Consider the following 20,389-nt stretch of genomic DNA (forward strand, 5'->3'; position numbering starts at 1 on the left):
CTGGTTTTGTCTTATCCAGAGGTCTTTCAATTTTGGGTTTTTCCATTCAGCCCACAAATTTTTTACAGGAGTGAGAGCTAATAGCAGCTCCCTTAAGGTTTCTTGGGCTCCCCATCCTCAAGTATTGTAATGGCTGATTGATGCAGTGTCCTCAGAGAAGCTCTCCTAAAGGACCTTACCTTCTGTTGCCTGACAGGGACTCATCTGGGTCTAATTTACAACCTACAGAAGATATATCTCATTACTTCTCATGACTTAATTTGTGTGGGATGAAGGTTCACATTCCATCAGACAGGAACACTTCGATTATATCCAACATGGCAAATCATAGTGCCAAGAATTCATTGTTGGGTTGTTTTTACCTCTGTTGCCAAGGAAATCAGAACTCAACTGTAAATATAGTTGTTATAAAGGGTCCTCACTTGCATCCTCTCCAGCTCCTACTTCTAGCAAACTGGAAACCAGATAAGGACCTGTTATCAGCTCGGATTTCCCAAGGGTTCTGATTTTCATCGCTACCCAAGTTGGTGGCTAGATCATGATTGGTTCCTGACCACAGCCCCTATGCACAACCCAGAACTCCAATCCTTTCTGTGCAAAGATGCATCAGATTTGGGCTGGATTGAACAACTTGAACCAGAAGGGATAGTTATTCAGGAACTGTGGTGTCTGGAAGAAGCAACCCATTATTTTAACACATTAACCCCTGGAGATTTTTGCCTGAAAATTGAGTAGGAAACACATTTTGAAAGCTATTTCTGAATAGACTCGAAAACACCAAATCCCCGGTCATCTTTCAATAACATACTGCCTAGTTGTGTTAGAAACATCATTTTTCGTTGGCTATTTGACTCGTGCATGAGAAGAAGGGTAAAAGTTGGACTTTTTTTTATTTGCTAAACAGAGCCATTATTTTCGTATGGAGTCCACTCTTTATTCTAAATGCCCATCTTATCCTACTTTTTGCAAAGGCTCATCTGTCTGTTTGGAGTTCATACCGGTTTGTCTTAGATCTGAGACCAAAAAGTCTAAAATCCGGACACAAAATGGGATTCCGACCACAGGCGAATTTTGCATTAAAAAAGTCTGATCCAAAAAATGAGGTATTTTGTAGTGCAACTAGATATTCCAGATTATTTGGTATCATTGTAGAGCTACATCTGTCTACCTTTCTATAATATCATCCACTTTAGTGTATCATGCATGACCATGACACTACAGAGCTCGGCAGTAGGCTACTACCTCCTGCCCCATAAAGTCGTCGCTAGGGGTTAATGTGTTAACAACCTGTAGATGAAGGCAGTGTTTATAGCCCAAAAGGGTGCATAAACCTTATACTATTGCACATTCTCACCCTTCAAACAAGTCTACAGGTTCTCCATCAAATCAAGATCTCCACATCTTACGTTGTATGAATAGCCCGCTCCCCTATGGTCCCAGTTATCATGGTTGAACATTTAATGTCTGTTAGGAGATTACCCCCCAAAGAGGGATCTCCTGTCACAGCACTCGAGTGGGTTTGGGTTTGCTTTTGTAACAGTCCTCAGATTCAATACCATCATACTTGGCTCATGTCAAATGAACAATCCACCAGGACCAGTTTTTGAGCATGGTTGCCAACTACATTGTACAAGCAATATGGCAATCCACTTAAGAAATTTAAGATGCCAAGTGAAGAATCTTTTGTAATTGGTGCATAACAGCTTAAATTTTATTCTCCTCCTTTTCAAGAAAAGAGAATGATCTGTATTTACGGTTAACTTAAAGGGCTGTGGAGCAGACCTTTCTAACACTCTCAAATTCAGCCATTAACTTTTTTTTATCTTGGGTATTTTGAGCTTTAAAGCTCTTAGGATATTTGGTAGAACCATTGACGTGTCCTTTGGGCATTATCAAAACCTCCTTTATTAACCTTAGTGTGAAGCTTCCTTCAAGAACCAACACTGGAGACAATTTTGCTATTATCCATAGCATCAGCAAGAAAGTGTGCTCTCCATTCCTTGTCCGTGTAAAAGTATTGCTGTGATTTGGTTTGTCTTTGCAGACCTGGATTACTGGCTTAGAATTGGCTACCTTCAGTAGCCCCTGCTCCTATCAAGAACCTCAGTCTGTCATATCTGTGCAGGAGATGATAAAGAGAGGTTCCTTTACCCAGTTAGGGTGGGGTATATTTTGCTTCTGCTACAGGGTGAAGGAAAGGTCTAAATCAAGTCTTTCTTCCTCTCAAGGTTTCCTCTATTATTTCAGCAGCCACTATTTCCTCTATTAAATGAGTCCATCAGATCCTCGCTAGGAGGATAATTCTTTCATAAGAATTTACACCCACTAGGTGAGAGCTATAGCTGCATCAAGGGTCTACTTGAATCGATCCACTCTTGGTGATGTCATGTGAACCACTTTCCAGTGATGTCACTATCTTTTCATTCTTGTATCTTCAATTGCTGCCACACCGGAGCAAAGGTATTACTTGTTGGCTCCAATTGTGACTGCATAACATGACCAAACCAGGTGTAAAATAACTTTATTAAATACTTACCTGCTTCTTTTACGATTCCCCCCCTCCCTCTCAGCTCTAATGCCCATTAGTCTTGAGCCAAGTCAATGGAGGAATTTTTAGTACCTTGCTGCCTTGGGGCCAATCCACCACTTAATCAACTGGCTTAGCTGACTGACTGCATATATGTAAGCATTGTTCTGGTCCAATCTGTATGTAACGAAAATTCTGCACATTTGCATAGGTCATTTGCTAAGGAGTTGATGCAATTGTCTGAATTCTGCAATTAAAGGGTAACAAACCAGAATCAAAGCATTTTCAACATCTTTTCTGGATCAGGTGCTGCTTTCTATTCTCATTCGCATTTCTCTGCCATTGCAACATACTTTTAGATCTTCATAGCTGAAATCCAAGAAACTCAAAACTGAAAAAAAAGCCCCCAGTCCCTTAGCTATTTCACTTGTTGAAATACTTGACTCAAATAATTTAATGATTTCTACTGCATCATCAACTAATAAATGATTCCATTACCCTCATTCATTCTTTCTGATGTTTGGGTAGTGATATTAATAACAAAATGACTTTTTTCAGCCCAAGATTGTATATGCGTACAATAGAAATTTGGCACAAGATAATTGAATGGTTCAAGTTAATGTTCATCAATTTAATTGAATAGGCCTTTGGCATGCCCTATATAAGTGAGTTATTTCTGCCCCTCATATCAAAGGCCACTCCAGCTTGCTAGGCCAACCACATGATGTCTGCTAGTTGATTGAGAAAGGTATGCAGTCATTTACAACTGTAAGAGGTCCAACTGTAATTGTGGCTGAATTTTCCTATAAGTATTTTTGATAGGTCATTTCGAGGACAGTACTCTAAAAGATAATCAGTTACATATAAACTGTAGGAGATACAACTGTAAGGGTGCCTGAATTTTCCTGTAACCATTTGATTAGTCACTTAGCACATGGAACTTGTCAAGTTAACGATACAAGATTTTCAAATTAGCTACTGTGGTGGACATGGGTGTCAGATTGGCATTAACTTCATTCAGGACCAACAAGACACAAAAAGCTTTCTAGTGGAAACCATTATTGATATGAGCTTCTGTTTTGGAGGAGTAACAGTAACTAGATTTTCAAGCTGACTGCCATATTGGCCATACTGGATATCAAACTGGCACAATTTTGATTTAGAACCAACATGACATCGTAAATACTTGGGTGAAAGCACAATATTGATATTACCATCCATCTAGAAGTAGTGACAAGATTTTCAAGATTGCCATTGTTATGTTATTAAATCAAACAGCTGTAACAACTATGTAGCCATAAATAGTTGAACCTTTTACAGTTACTCGCTTGAGGCAAATCTAATGCATTAACTATATAGCCACAACTACAGTTGAACCTGTTTGTTATTCACTGTGGCAAGTCTAATAGTTGTAATAAATATTTAGCCACAATTATAGTTGCACCTTTTACATTTACCCACTGTGCATCAAATCAAAGAATAGCATAAAAACTTGGATTAGATTACAGATGGACTTCTTACATACTTTCATACCTGCGTATCACGAGCTCCACCCAATAGATGATCCGTCTACATGGTTACAGGAAAATTTGTCAGACCTCTTTACTGTTTGATTTTTTTTATAAAGCTAGGTATCTCAGTATACTAGTGCCCAAATATTTTAGGAAAATTCAGCCACAATAAGTTTAACCTCTTACTTCTCAAGTTCCACTGACAAAGTGATCAACCTAATACTTAATGGAAAATTCAACAATTTATCAGTTGGACTTATTACAATTATTTAAATGGTATCTCTCTGAGGTGCACATACATAAAAATCACAGTTGCACATTTTAGTTTTTCATAGTTGTGATTCTCTCAACCAGCAAAAGAACCATTTTACTGTTGAAAAAACTGAAGTTTGACCTATTAAAGTTTCACACAAAAAGGTATCTTTATAGCCCAATGTGTTAAGTCATCAATCCAATGGTTACAGGAAAATTCAGCAATAATTAGTTGTATAGATGGGTATCTCTAAGAGCTCCATCCATTAAGTGACTAATCCAATTAAAGGTAAATTCAGCCACAATTATAATTGGACATCATACCATTTATTTGTACCGGTAGCTACCTATCTTTTAAAGTTCAAGCCACTGACTGACCTATCAAACAGTTGGAAGAAAATTCTGCACAATTGGAATCTGACCTTGAACAGATTTTCAGGTTCGAATTTCTCTGAATTCAACTGGCAAGGTAACCAGTTTATTAGTTGAAGAAAAATCTGACTACAATCACAGCTGGATCTCTATCAGTTTTTCATGCCTGGGTATCATTTCGAGTTCCATCCACAATGTACAAATTTATTGGCTCGTATGTAATCCGTTTATTGGTTACAGGAAAATTCAACTAGAGTTCCACCAATGAAGATACATATCTAAAAGTTATTGGAAAATTCCTTCCACATCCAGTTGGATCTAGTACAGTTAAACCTAACAAGCTTAAAACATTTCCTATTTCATGCTAAAAAAATTTTTGGGGGGCAAGTCAATCATGACAGATTTGTTTAAAACTCAATATTCACCATCAATTTACTGGTACTGATCCTCAGTTCATGACCTGGCTTTATTCATTTGGAAACCATCTTTTTTTAAAGTTTTACTCAGCACCATAATGTCATGAGATAGTAAGACATGCACTCTGCCAGTGCCTAAAATGTGGCTACAAATACTGCAGGCCAGCAGGGCTCTTATGTGATCTACTGGCCCTGCCAACAAGTGATACAAATAATTTACACGACCATGCAGCAACCTAAATGGAAGCAACTGCAAAAATCCACAAAAATTGGTACACCACAATTAATAGTTGACCTACAGAATTTAAAAATCATCTTTAATGCGCTTCAAGTCAAGACATTACTGTATATAAGACAAAGTCAGGCCTATGTATTTTGGTATAAAAGTGAATGAATGTTCAATTTTATCCTTGCCATATTTGGTTTGTTTCTTGTACTTCAACGATGCAAGTTTGAATCGTCTTGTATCATACATCTTATGTAATTAATTAAAAAAAATGGGAAGGCTGGCGATAAGCAGCGTAGGCAAAAGCAATGGAACAAGGCAGAAAAAGCATTCATTTGTCAGAATTCAACCAAACAACGGATTTCCATGAGTGAATCACAAAAAGGAGACCCATGCTTGTTATTCAAACATCATGGGGAATACTGCAGCAGGTGAAGAGCTGTATGCATAGTATTCTTCAAGTCATTGAAAACAAATTCAGCATGTTTTCTAATTTCATGGTGTTTGTTTTTGTAATCATATCATTATGTTTTTTTTATCTTATATGTGTTGTCTAATGTTGTAAAGTGCTTAGAGCTTCGAAAGATTAGGCGCTATAAAAAGTCCTCATTATTATTACTATTATTAGAATGCAAGTACAATACGCTAATATGAATCTGTAGCAATGAAAGAAATTATGAATTCAGTTCTCAATTTAGGAAATCATGTGTTTGTATTAATACTATTGAAAAATTTAATGTTAAGAATTATAGTGGGCGACCAACAAAAAACATGATTATGCTTACTATTACAGTTTTAAGGGTAACATGTTATTTATTTTGTGTTGATTTTCTCTACTTGTTATAGACCAGAGGAGTTTATGAGATGGCCTGCTGTTCAACGTGTGCACGTCTGTAAGCATGTTTGGTATCACAAACTTTGTAAACTGCTTGGAGAATTATCATGCAGATTTGCACAATGTTCATCCTAAATTCTAGTTGGTTGTAAATGAAAATGGTGCTGCTCTGATACCCAGTGACTAACACAGGCAAGTCTGAAAAACTTGTTCTCACTGCTCCTACCCCTGAATGGATGGTCATATCAACATCGGGGTTTCCCTAAAAGACTTCTTATAATGCCTAGTTCTAAATAAATACAGTACTGATCCGACATTCAATATAGCCACCACAGCAGCCATCTTGAAAATCTCATCATTACTACTCATTAACAGAAAGTCATATTGGCATAGGTTTCCACCAGAAGACTTCTTGCTTAACTTGTTGATCATAAATGGAAATAGCTCAAACATTTTGAATATTTTATTGCAACTCCTGAAAAATGAATGATTCTATCAACATGGTGTTTTTACTACAAGACTTCTTGTGTCTAGTTGGTCCTAAATGAAAATGTTGCTCATCTGAGGTCCAACATGGCCACCTCAGCAGCCATTCTGAAAATCCTATCAGTTCTCTTCCTAAACATAAAGTACATTTGGCTTTCACAAGACTTCTCATGGCCAGTTTTGCCTAAATGAATATGGTTCTGCTCCGTCATCCTAAATAAACAACAGTGGTCATCTTGAAATTCTCAATACTCTTCCTAAATGTTTGGTCATATCAACATGGAGTTTGAACTAAAATATTTTTGATCATGTCTAGTTGACAATTTTACCCAAGAGTGTCCAAGACAGTTTCATCACTGCATTGAAAAAGAATAAATGGTCTCGTCTTGCATTCCTTTTCAGGAGTTGAGTATCAGTTTCTTCTAAGGACTCTTTTTAACTTTTGCTACCTGATAATGCCATATGTATTAATTAGGGTTTTCCTATTACACAATCTCCTGTTAATTACATAAACAAAAGATGCCCATGCCTGTTGCTATGTAAAGAAAAAGAAAAACAAATAATTGTACATTTCTAATCACTAACAGATCTGTTCAAAGCTTACTTTCTCACAAATATTTCACTTTGTGATCATTCAGACTGGCAGGAATAACCTTTCCTGTCAGCAATAGCAGTAACTAAAAATTAAGTGTGTGTGTGTGTGTGATATGGATTTTTAATGTAGCTTTAATAATTCTGCAGTCATAGCACTACAATGTCTGCAGTGCAGCAGTTTATAGTGATGTCTAACACTAGAACATCATGTTGCAGACATGTAGCATCATGTCCCACCCAGTCACATTATCCCCAACACCAGGCCAACCAGTCCTAACACTAATCTCTTAATGCCGAGTGCCTAGCTAGGCAGCTGTTAGTACAATCTTTTTTAAAGTCTTTGGTATGAATGAGCCAGGATTCAAACCTGTGACCTCCCACATCTGCAGCGGATGCTCTAACCACTAACCCACCGGAGTGGTCATTCTGAAAGATAGCTACAGAGACCATAAGAGTAATTACAATTTAGGTGCAATTACAACTAAAGCAGTATTTAAAAGCAAAATCTTGAGACTTTAGAAACTAAATATTTTTTTAAAAATCTCGTAGTAGTCTTAAATTTATTTCCCTGCTTTGTGCATTGTAAGATGAGAAATAAGTTAATTTACTTTGGACACAAAATTTAGCAATGGGGGAGGTGGTGGGATAACTTTGTAAAGTGATAGTCCCAAGTATCTTCTGTTGCCATTAATTTGCAGCTGCTATTTGTAGACTCGATGTGTAATAACAGTCTTGATTTTTTCTTTTTGTTTACACAAAGGTCTGAACAGATTTTCAAATCTGGATGCAGCCAATGATTACTATCCCATTCTATTCAGCTGAGATTTCAGATCTGCTTTTATTAGTTATTATCAATTTATATAGCCATTTCTGTTGTAAAATGTTTTAGAAGTAAATTCTGCTTTGTAAATCTACTACAGCAGTATTGAATAAAGTTAATTTCATTACAATTCAGCAAAGCGATTTCTCCAGACGTTGTTGTTGTAGGGTTTAACGCCATTTTAAAGCACAAGATAGGCTATAGAAAGTGGCCAGTATTAATGAAGGAAAAAACCCCGACCCATGAGAAGCTAACTGGCAAGCTCGGTGGAACCCAAGACTCGAACCCACACAGACCAGCGAGATTGCAGTGATCTGTAACAGTGAGTACTTTTTACCACTCAGCCACTCACCCCCGACATCTTGTGTTGATGTTTATCTTTAGAAAAATCTTTAAAACACCCTCAACTAAGTTCATTGTTAAACTTTATCTTTGCTTCTACTGCTGGTACCTATTATTATTTGTTAAAATTGAATATAGCATTAGGATGTACTTAACACAATTCTATATCACACTATGGAGGATGTGACTTCTTGGTTTTAATAAAATGAGTTTTGGATTTAAATAGTTTTCCCCTTTAATGATGCTGCCATTGGGGGCATCTAAATTTAGTCCTGTTCATCTGTACATCCCAAGATACTTATCACAACTTAACAAAAACCACTGTACACAAAACTGTGGCAAACTTATTTGTATGCATGCATATATATATTATCATATCAGATTTTCACACCATTGCTTCTTTTTAAAATTTTATTTTTTAACTCCTATTTTTGAAATTTGGAAAATGCTTTTAACCAAGATGAAGTAAAGGCCACACATGCCAACCCCTGACGAGAAAAAAGTGTAATCCAAGTGGACAAAAAGAGGAATCCACAAGTAACATGCTAAAAATTCAATAAACAATGATTTATTTTCCCCTCTCGCCTTTAAACATCATTTACTGTTTTCATATGTAGCACTTTTAGCTTTCGAAAGCAACAGATTTTCATGTTGCATTTTAAAACTTTGTACCAGCTGGGACCATGAATGTTTTGCACACCAGTAGAGCACAAAGTACTGGGTTACTGATCCTGGATCTGATTTCACTTTTATTTTTGTTAACAATACTGAACAATCTCTCAGTCAGCATTAGAATGGTAAAGAACCAATATTCCTTTCATAACCTGACAAAAAAGATGAAATTTATATCTTAGAGTGATTGTGTCTTTTAGTTGGGAAATAAGGTGCCACTGCACATCAACTCTATCTGCATTAAGTATATTATCAGGTAGAATCCCAACTTTATACTGCAGGAATTCTCCTTCCAGAGGAGCTAAGGTAGGCAAAGATGGTAACAGAAAGGGATATCTCTTGACAAAGAATCTAACACTCTTGAAGCTTTTTGACTGTCTCTCATTTGCATCAGCAACTGAAGCATTTAAATGCACTTCATCTCCATAGGGGAATTTCTGGAGCATGTAATCACAGGCTCTAGCATAATTATTAATAATCTCTAACATTATCATCAAACACCTTCACAACTAGAGTAGAATCGTGTTCTATGAATTCTCTTGCTTCTACACCAATAGCAAGATCTTCATTATCTTTCTAGAACTCAGTAAATAACACCTCTGCATTTATAACGTTCATGTCCGCAAATTAGTTCTGCTGTAGATAAGAAGTTACCTTAGTATTGGAGTTCGTAAGACGAGCTAATTCGATGTTTCTTTGTTTTCAAGTGTTTCTCCACATAAAATTTACCACCATGCCCAATATTAAAATGAGCATGATGCTGCCCTAGAATACAGGGACTCGTATCGTTGCTTAAAACTGACCTGTCATAAATGTACTATATAGTACATGCATGACAGGTCAATTTTAAGCAACGATGCGAGCCCCTGTGCCCGAGAATGGAATGATGTATTATGCCATTCATGTATTCATCTTTGAAGGATTCGTTTTTTTGTTGTTGTCTTTTTCTGATCCACCTGATCCAATTCTGTTGTAGAGTTTACTTAGTGGTCATTTAAGATTTTGTAGTCATAGTAAAGCCAATCTGATGATGGACATGCTTGACTAAGCCTTATGACCTGATGCTCTGCCGAATTTGGTTTTGATTGATCCAATGGTTATTTGAAAAGAAATCAAAAAGAGCAAATGTCAGACAATGCATGTGCCACAAACACGGACGACGCAAGATGGGCCATATCATAAGCTTCAGTTAATGACAAGAATGCTGAACGTCAACATAATAAAAACAACTCTACTGCAGGAGGACTGGTGTTTATCTTCTGACAGCTTTGTAAGATTTACAATATTTAAAAGAGAGTAAGAATGTGGGCTGCAGATGCTGAAATTTGCATGATGGGCTGTAGATATCTGGCCAAATCCTGGACTGCCTTCCTTGCTCTATCTTCACTACTGCTTCTGTCTAATCAAGCTGTAAAAAAAAGATATATGCACAAGTGAAATATCAGTTTCAGGGGTCAAGAATTTTGGAAAAGAGCAACTTGCTGCTAAAAAAACATTAAACTATTTATGAAAAAAAGAATAAATATAGTCCCACAGCGACCCTTCAATGGTGTACACAAACTGTTGGTTCTGAAGAATGTCAGAAAGTCAAAAGATAGAAAATATGATCGCCACAGCTTAAAGGCAAAGCATGTTCAATAAGGAATGATGTGAACAATCATTCCACATTAATAATGTCATCGTGTGCTCTAAAACTGAAATCTATTTTTTTAACCACTTTATATGCAATGTAGATTATCCTTATGCTTCTTTGTATCCATGTGTTTCACTGTGTCACTCTTCCCCACCATGTCAAATCAAGCAATCATACAGGCATATTGCTACAAAATGAACAAGACCTTTCCTCAATTTCATTGTACTCGGGGGAAATCTTCAGTATCCTTATTTTTTTAACCTTTCTGGTATCTTGTTGCCATTGCTGGTTCTTATTTTTTTAAATAAAATTTAACAACCCAACCGATGAAGAACAAAGGACACTGTACAAGTATGTTTAATGCAACCAAGTATCTGCTTCCTTCACCGAGGCAGACACTACACAGAGCCATCGACTATTGTACCAGAGCTTCCATCAGAGGCAGACACCACACCGAGGCATGGACTATTGTACCAGGGCTTCCATCACAGAGGCAGACACTACACTGAAACATGGTCTAGGATACCAGGGTTTTTTGTTAAGCAGTGATGAAAACTCGTGAAGTTGTACTCGAAGCAGAGTGTACATCAAGAGTTCATTAGTGCTGTGCCTAAATCGAGAAGGTTGACACTTGACAGCTCTGCCTAAACGGCATCTGAAACTTTACATCATGACATCAGGAGCTTCTGTAGCACATTTGGTACAGCACAGGACGTGCTATCCAAGAGATACTAGTTTTGCACTTGGCTCCCATTTCCTGTGCATGATATAGCAGATAATGTCTTAATATGTTCCATTAAAACTCGCCAAAACAAAAACAAAAAAAAGTGCATTGTTGATATTATCAGTTCTACATGATAACTGGAGTCCATCCAAGGGGTCAATACTCCACTGCCCAAAAACCAACTCTAGGCATTGAAGATTTTTGTCTTCCCAACTGTATCTCTGATATTCTTGGGTATCAGGATTTTCAAAGATATTTTGGTAGCCATATGGGATGTACGATAGCAGTATTTTCTTTAAGACAAACCAGACACCATTATAAGACTTGGTGAAAACAACGCCAATTTTTATATCCAGGCATGGGGTTGATTGCAGGTTGTATGACACTGATGATTACAATCACGATTACATTTTGTCTGGAAACCACGATTATGATTATTTTACAGGGGATAATTACAATTATGATGGGTTTTTGGCTTATTTTTTTGGGGGGGGGGGGGTGGTTCTGGGAAGATACCACACACTAAATAACTGAACAAGTAATTATTAGTAGACAGGAGCAAGCAAGCTTGGAAAATATACGGTTGAGGTTCTGTTGCGTTTCCAAAAGCTAATTGGGTCAGCATCCTAGGACAGGATTGTGGCACTTAAGTGATCCTCCAATGGGAAGATCGGTTGTAATCATTTGTATACATGATTCCATTATAAGATTACACTCTCAATGAAGGACGATAATGATTATGATTACAGAGTTTCTAAAATCATTGATTACAATTACAGCTCACATTGTAATAGATTACGAGATTATGATTGTAATCAGCCTCATAATCATATTTGTTACTATCTATTCAGAAGAATTAGTGACGACAAAATGTTCAGTTTGATCACTGTGGCAGCCATATTGGATGTTTGCAGGGCACCATTTTAGTTTATGACCAACCCAATTTTGTAAGTTGTTTTCTTGTGAAAACCTCATGTTTATAAGAAAATCAACTATGGAAAGATGGTGAAAGCAATATTATCAAGTTGTTAACCATGGTGAACATACAAGATGTCAGATCTGCATCATTTTCATTCCAGACCATCTAGATACCACCAATCGTTAAATCAAAACTCTGTTAATATGACCAAGAGAGACCAGGGGTGACTTAGACCACCAAAGCAGAGCAGGCAGTACATTGTCCCATGGTGATACGACTGGTCCATTTAGAAAGCAGCAACAAACTGATTTCCCTTGTGGCCATATTTAAGGTCAATCCAGCACCATTTTCATTTCAGACAAACTAGATAGTATATGCAGTCTGCTGGTGAAAACCACGTTTATAGAACTTTCCATTTACGACCAACATCATAAAAGTCTTTTAGTGCAAACCCAACTATGAAGAATAGCATTGATTTTCACAATGGCTGATGTGGCACTTATAGTTTATGTCTGAGAAGTACCATTTAAAAACCACTAGGTATCATAACAAGTCTTCTGGTGAAAACTCCACATTGATACGACTTTCTGATATGGTCAGAATGCAAAAACATTTTCAAGATGGCAAAAATAATGCGTACAAGGTCACTCAAACTAGACACAACAATAAGATTTTAGCGAAAACCCCATGTCCATATGACAATCCACTGTGGAGAAGCAATAATGGTTTTCAAGAGGACCAACATGGTGGCTATTTTGGATGTCCACACTACACCATTTTTTTTATTTACAACCAACTAGACACAAGGATATCTTCTGGTGAAGACCCCCATGTGGTTATGTCTTCGATAAGTAGAGACAAGATTTTCACATCACAGACCTCTGTCCAATGTATGCTAGCTTGAGCTTACATGACTTGCCATGAACTTTAACCTTTATACTTCAGAATCTACTGGTTTCTTTATTATCATAAGTGTAAGACATCCACAAAATTCAGTCCGGAATGAACTCTTACACACTGGGACTCATTTCTGTTAATAACAAAAGGAACAACATTTGCTAATGCACTCCCTTTCTCCCAAACATAAGGTGACTGACACACAAAGTCTGAAATCTTGCCGCTTCTGTGCACCTTCTTACTGTGTTGGTATTCAGGCATTCATAGCTTTCATCAGTGTGAAAAAATGATCTTTCTTTTAAGATTATAGCACTTTATGGATCGCTTAACAATCACTTCAGTCGCTTCATGTTCTGTCAACATGGATATTTTTTATTGAGGGTATATACTCCAAAAATATGCAGTGAATTATTTTACTTTCAATTCTAACTAGTTGTATTCTATTTCAGAGTAAACAAAACCAATTAAGCTAATTTCGCAGTATGACACCCCCCCAAAGTATATACCCTCGAAAACACATTCCAAGTAGACAAGATGCAGAGCAAAAGACAAACATCAAACTAAAGTGGCCAGTAAATGATCAGTTAAGTACCTAAATCAAAATGATGAGAAAATTTCAAACTATCTCCTTTATATTGACAAACAGGAGCGACTGAACACAAGGACATTCCAAGAAAATTTGCTCAGAATAGTCAAGGGGTCAGATTTCAACTGCAAGTTAGTCATCTTGCTTTGATTGGGAGACGGGTACTGGATGTTGGCAACAGTCGTCCTATTTTAACCAAGATAAATGATTCCCAATACCAATGAATCCAAATAAAGTTCATGAATCCATTAAAATTCTTTAGCCTTCAGAAACTTAATAAAAATAAATTTGAGCACCTAAACAATGGACTGACAGACATGGGTAACACTTGTATATCCTCACATAGTATAGAATAGATTAAAAAGTACCCATTGGAGTGTGTACAAATTATCTGAACACTGAAGATTACCTTCTTGAAGCCAATATCATCTGCATATTCTCTGAAGCATCGCCTGCACATGTTTAGACCATACTTTCTTATCAAACCATGTGTATTTTTGCAGACTCGGCTGAAAAGAGAAGAAAAATGGAATAATTGTTCGTAAAAGACATACTCCAGCACTTGTCTGTTTTGACGAGCATCCCTTCTTTCAACCTATTAGTACAGTGACATGATACAAAGTGTTCTTTTTTGAGCAGTAACACATCGACGCCCAATACATACACATATCTGGGTCGTGGTCTAACACTGCAGGACTAACCTCTGACCCAGCTCGAAGGCAAAGGTTTCAAGCATTCCTCAGCTAGCAGACCTGCTATTGCTTTTATTATTTTGTCCCAATTATTCTGATGATCTGAACAAGTTTTGCAGCACAAGGAAGCATTTGATACGTTATTTATTTGTATCAAATTATATGGAACCATAATTATTTTTGAAAATTATAAAAATACACATTTAGATTGGCATCTACAACCACCATTCAGTTCCCATGAAAAATCACTCAAGTCGGTTCTAACAAACTGTTCAGATTTTTCTATTTTTAAGAACAATTCTTGAATACATATCTGCTAGAACAAATTATGGGTTTATCTGCAAATACTGGTACTTCATTCTTCATGAATATAGCAACCGGGGATGACATTAGAGGGTACTAGTAATCAATATTTAAAAATGCCGTCCACATTACCCCTTGTACTTTTTCCGCTGTCCTATGTAAAAAGCTAATGTTATTACACCCAAATATATTCATGGTTAACAGGTCAACTGTCTATATTTAGGGCATGACATTGGGTCTTTTGTACAACATATTCAGCGGAAATAAATGATAACATCATTTATCAAAATAAAGTAAAACGAAATAAATATATATCCTGACCTACAAGTACTTTTTAAATACTTTGGAGACCATTTGTAAAAAATAATGCTACAATGTGTGAGGATATTTGTGTATAACCCCTCAAATTACTATTTTAAATAGGTCACAGATGCTAGCAAGAACAGTAACTCTTCCCAGCACATGGGTCCACAAAAATGTAAATAATGGCAACAATACAGAATAAGATGGAGTTTTAAAAAAACAAAACTCATTTTATGACAAAACAGACATTTATACCTAGGTATCAGATTATACATGCACATTTTCATTTATAATACTAAGTGTATTAAAAACATTTGATACAATGTTTGGTGTGTAATGTATTTTTGAGGATAGACTTGTTACATATGAAGCACGATATCTAGAGGCATTGGTAGGTAAATTTTTAATTTTCATGTTTGTCAAAAGGAGGTTAAATTATTTTGAAGAAAAGAAAACCAATTCACTGCATTTATTGCGATTGTCAATCTATTGTGAATAATGACATTATAAAGAACAAACAATCGATCTGTACCATATCACTGCATTTAAAAGATAAAATATGTTTAAATGTTTCAGAGAACTGGGCCAGTTTCTTCTCTTGCAGTCTGATTTCACAGCTTAATACTTCATAAACTGTATAATACCGCTTCAAAATTGATCAGAATTATTAAGTATATATTTTAAAAAATTTAACATCCAAGATTTCATTTTGCAACATACACCATTTACACCACAAAAATGCCGATTTACTGTAATAAAAAATTAGTGGGATACCTGTATAGTATAATAAAGTGAATCAGGAATTTTGCAAGAAATTTATCCATATGACTGACAGCCTTTGTTAAACTGTTGAAGTTTTTGATGAAAGTTATTTTCCGTGTTTTTTTTGTCATTAATTTTAAAGATATGAAAATTTACCAAAACTATCTATCATAATTAATTCTAAAATGGCAAGTTATTATTAGAGCTGAATGTTCAAGAAATGTTTCTATATTACCATATATAAGAAATACGTTTCCAAATAAGGCGACAATGTCCTTATATGGCACACAAACAAACGAGGCTGCGAATGGAAGTAATCATTATTTGAAATAATATGGCGGACGATCTAAACGAAAATATCGGCCCAAAAAAGTAAACGAGATTTTACAACTATTTCTATAATGATTTTCGATACTTCCGGTATTAAATAAGGGGGCTACTCAATTGATTGGATTTTATGCAAGGAATATGTTTAACCCTTTACCTCGTACAAGCGTCTTTGGACGCCTCTACTCCATTCGCATGGAAGCGCCTTTTGACGCCTCTACAAGATTCGCATAGAAGCGCCTTTTGACGCCTGTGGTAAACATCAGCCATTTTGCGCTAGTTTTCGTAGCGCCACCTTCGGGGAAAACCCCCCATTACATACTACATTCATTTCTGCGAATGACAATTATGTCAGATCACGTGGTCGCTATTCATGCACTGGTCGATATCTGCTATTTAAAGTAACTGGGTTGTAATCTCCACTCTCCAAAATGGCAGCCGCGGATTTCATTCAGTACGTACGAAGTTTTCACGATTAGAATAACAACCACGAAAGATTCAATAAATAAGGTAAAGTCTCTGATATTGATGCATAGCTGCCAACCTTCCAGGCTCACAATTAGTGAAAATAGGGATAAAAAGTCGTGAATTTGGACATGAATTCGTGAAAAAAACCATGACAATAACTCCATCCACTCTGACCACTCCGACCGTCAATACTACACTATATCAAGTTTGCAAAATAAATATAAAACACTACACATATGCAGAAATATTTATTTATCAAGACATTATACTGTGGCGGACTTGAACTTCCTCAACTGCTTGATCGTAAATTTGTTTTCTAAACAGTTCCGACTTATTGCCTGCAGGTTGATCTTGGGGACTAAAATTGCTGACAAATTTTCTGCAGCTAAGGAGGCCCTAAAGTCTGTTTTAATTTTCCTCACTAAAGAAAATATTCTTACGCTGTCACTGTTGCTGTGAGTAATGCACAGGAACTGCAGCATTTTCGGTTCTTCCACAGGAAAAAATGCGATTTTCGAGTCCGGGAACATTTGTCAGAACAAATGTTTAGCATGGTCTCCAGCTGATAAAGGTAGATTGCGTTCGACAAGAAAACTCACAAATAATGCTTCAGCGTTGGTAGCCTGCAGGTCTGCCGCAAATGGTTTAAAATATTCCAGAGATGAAATCTGCGAATTCTTAATTTTCCCAACTTCTACGTGTTTTTTTTGCAACTGACATTCTTCCTCACATCGTCTCTGTGATGACACACTGAGCGCAAGAAGCATGAATGAATATCAATGTTTAATGGCAGAATGCACGGCCAATTTTTGATATATTCCAAATTAAACTTCACTTTTTGAGTAATACATTTCTTTTTCCTTGGTGGTGAAGACATTTTCAAAATCTTACATGCGAGGCTGAATGGTAACTCAAATCAGTGTTTTGACGCATGCGCGGAATAAATTTCCGGTTAAGCCCCAGTTTCTCTCAAAAGCATTTGTAAAACTACTCTTATACATATAGATTAAAAGAGGCTAAAATGCTTGTTACTGGGCCAACTGTACTAATCGGCTGTAGATCTACTAATATCATGACCAGCAGTACTGGACCGTTTCGGCAACTGCGAATATCACGACTAGCGCTTAACGGGAAATCGGTTATTTTATTAAAGATTTAAAATAATTAAGGATTGGAAAATTCGTGAATTTTTGGCTTAAGGCGTGAATCCGTGAATCGTTGAAAAAGTCGTGAAATTCACACCAAATTCGTGAGGGTTGGCAGCTATGTTGATGTAGGCAGCAATTAGTTTTTATAAATTATCAAATTCAGATGACTTAGTAATACAGACGCACACGAAAACCTTGTAAATTTCGAGTATCGGAACTAGCAGCTACGGTTGGTCACGCGGCCTCACGGACATGACGGTGAACGAGTTCTCTCAAGATTTTGAAGCACATAAAAAAATTCTTCTGTGGAAAATAATTACACAGCTATAACAATCGGACATTACTCTTAAATTTTTCCACATATAATATATGTGTACCAAAAATGTAAAATGGTTAAAATTGTTGTTAAATGTAACATACACCAAATTGCTTAACAGTTCACAGGCAGGATTTCATTCAGTACTTACGAAGTTTTCACGAGTAGAATCACAAACATGAAAGATTCAATAACCTTGGTAAAGGCTATGATATTTATGCAAGCAGCAATTAGTTTTTTATTATCAAATTCAGATGACTTAGTGATGTAGACGCAGACGAAAAACGTGTAAATTTCGAGTATGGGAAATGGCAGCTACGGTCGGTCACGCGGCCTCACTGACATGACGGTGAACGAGTTCTCTCTCGATTTTATAGCACATAAAATATTCTTCTGTGAAAAATAATTACACAGCTATAACAATCGGACTTTACTCTTCAATTTTTCCACATATAATAAATGTCTGCCTAAAACGTAAAATGGTTAAAACTGCTGTTAAACGTAACACCACTACATTGCTTAACAATTCACAGGCATGCCTATGCGGATGCGGTCTGCTAGGTAACAGGTGTTCTATTTATAGCGTGCCGCACTTTGTCACTAAGCTCTATGAGGTAAAGGGTTAAAGTGTTATTATTAGGCTAAAAGAGCGCCGGGTGTGAATCACACCCGGCTTGCTCCATTAACACGTATATGCTCATGTTAGTACCCTGTCCACGAGGTACGAGCAAGGGTACTAATCGCTTTCCAGCCAAATGAAATGTAGGCCAACGAAACTTGACACAGGTCCATTTTTTGTGAGAATTTTAATTTATTAGAGAAAAGTAAGTAAAGTCTGGCAAAAATCATTACAACTTTACTTTGTAGAAAAGCATTTTTATTGGTTGCCAGTAGTGTGATATTACTGAAAATTTGACTTTCTTATTATACACTGCTAGTCGACATCAAAACACGCTAGACAAGGCCGTTAGTTAGGCTGTAAGACCCATCACCCCCCCCCCATAACAAAAATATGGGGTGATGTGTTACGTTGTAGGACGGGGGAGGGGGGAATAAAATAAAAAGACACATAAAGGCTTCCAAAGTACCTGGAACATAGGAAAAGTCTATTCTTATCGCTGAATGTTCACCCAAAATTTTTATATAACCATATGTAAGAAATATGCAAAAGTCAGTTTTAAATAACGCGAGGTCAAGATTTTACAAAAAGTGACCAATACCAATATTAAAAATGGTAGACGGTGCATGTGTTTAAAAACTTTCTGTGAACTTATCTGAACAGATATCATTAAAATGCGTTCATTTTTAGATTCTGCACACTCGATATATTCAGAAAACAATCCATTTGTATTTATTCTAAAATTCTGAAAAATGTATCCTGTTGCTACTGCTACCGTAAGAAGCCTACTCAACTGAAGATTTTGAAATGGCCTCAAATAAAATTAATAAACTCTATTGTGTACCCGGCTTATAGTAACTATAAAAAGAAAATAATAATTTCAAATATTCATCAATTTTACTTAATGTGTCTATTGCGACATAATGTATACCAGAATCTAGAGCCCGGGCCAAATTTACGTGGATGGCTGTTCCAAATATTTGCGAACCCCATGATGGCGAACTAGGAAAGGAAGCACATGTTTACCCTGCTGCTTAACGTTAAAAAATTCTCCCATAATGCAACATATCATGCCGTATACTAACAGACTTGGTAAGGGACAGACAAATATAGTCTGGTTCTCTGCCGACAGGAACAATCTCTCGACCATTTCCGTCAGCTTGGGGAAGAAGGATCTAGGATACATTTCATGGCCATTGAGAACTATATTCGGAACTACTTTCTTTCACATTATTGTTGTTACAGTTGTTTTGGATTTAAGGCCATTTTTCAGCACATGATGGGTTATACATGGCGGCGAGTATATTTGGTGGAGGAAGAACCCGGGAAACACCGGTAAGAACCACCCCCACTCGGGTGGCTGCTGCCAAGCTTTCTCACATACCCACATTGGCCGAGTCCAAGACTCGAACCCACGTGGAGAGATTAGTCCTACATGAAAGACATAGCACATATTGATTTTGTTTAGGTGCTATGTCTTACTATCCAAATAACGGCCTTGTATAGTGTGTTCCGATGTCGTTGACATCGCAATGAGTAATCAAAGTTTCAGGGACATCTCACACACTTGGCAGCCTATATCGACATTCTTCCACTAATTTATGTGTAATTAATATACTTAGTGTGCTGTCTTTATCCT

At 36.7% G+C, this 20,389-nt stretch overlaps 1 protein-coding gene across 1 annotated transcript; it reads right to left on the minus strand.

Moving 5' to 3' along the window:
• Nucleotides 1–10,288: 10,288 nt before the first annotated feature.
• On the minus strand, nucleotides 10,289–19,839 carry LOC149805372 (small ribosomal subunit protein uS14-like). The gene is made up of 3 exons (XM_089949770.1): nucleotides 19,682–19,839; nucleotides 14,222–14,321; nucleotides 10,289–10,461 (listed from the first exon to the last, which is right to left on the minus strand). Exons 1-3 carry the CDS (start codon nucleotides 19,741–19,743, stop codon nucleotides 10,453–10,455), a joined length of 171 nt encoding a protein of 56 aa, XP_089805896.1. The 5' UTR covers nucleotides 19,744–19,839; the 3' UTR covers nucleotides 10,289–10,452.
• Between the last annotated feature and the right edge of the window lie 550 nt (nucleotides 19,840–20,389).

Source organism: Sinohyriopsis cumingii, chromosome 2, assembly GCF_028554795.1.
Source record: "Sinohyriopsis cumingii isolate HCF-2022 chromosome 2, ASM2855479v2, whole genome shotgun sequence".
Taxonomy (NCBI): Eukaryota; Metazoa; Mollusca; class Bivalvia; order Unionida; family Unionidae; genus Sinohyriopsis; species Sinohyriopsis cumingii.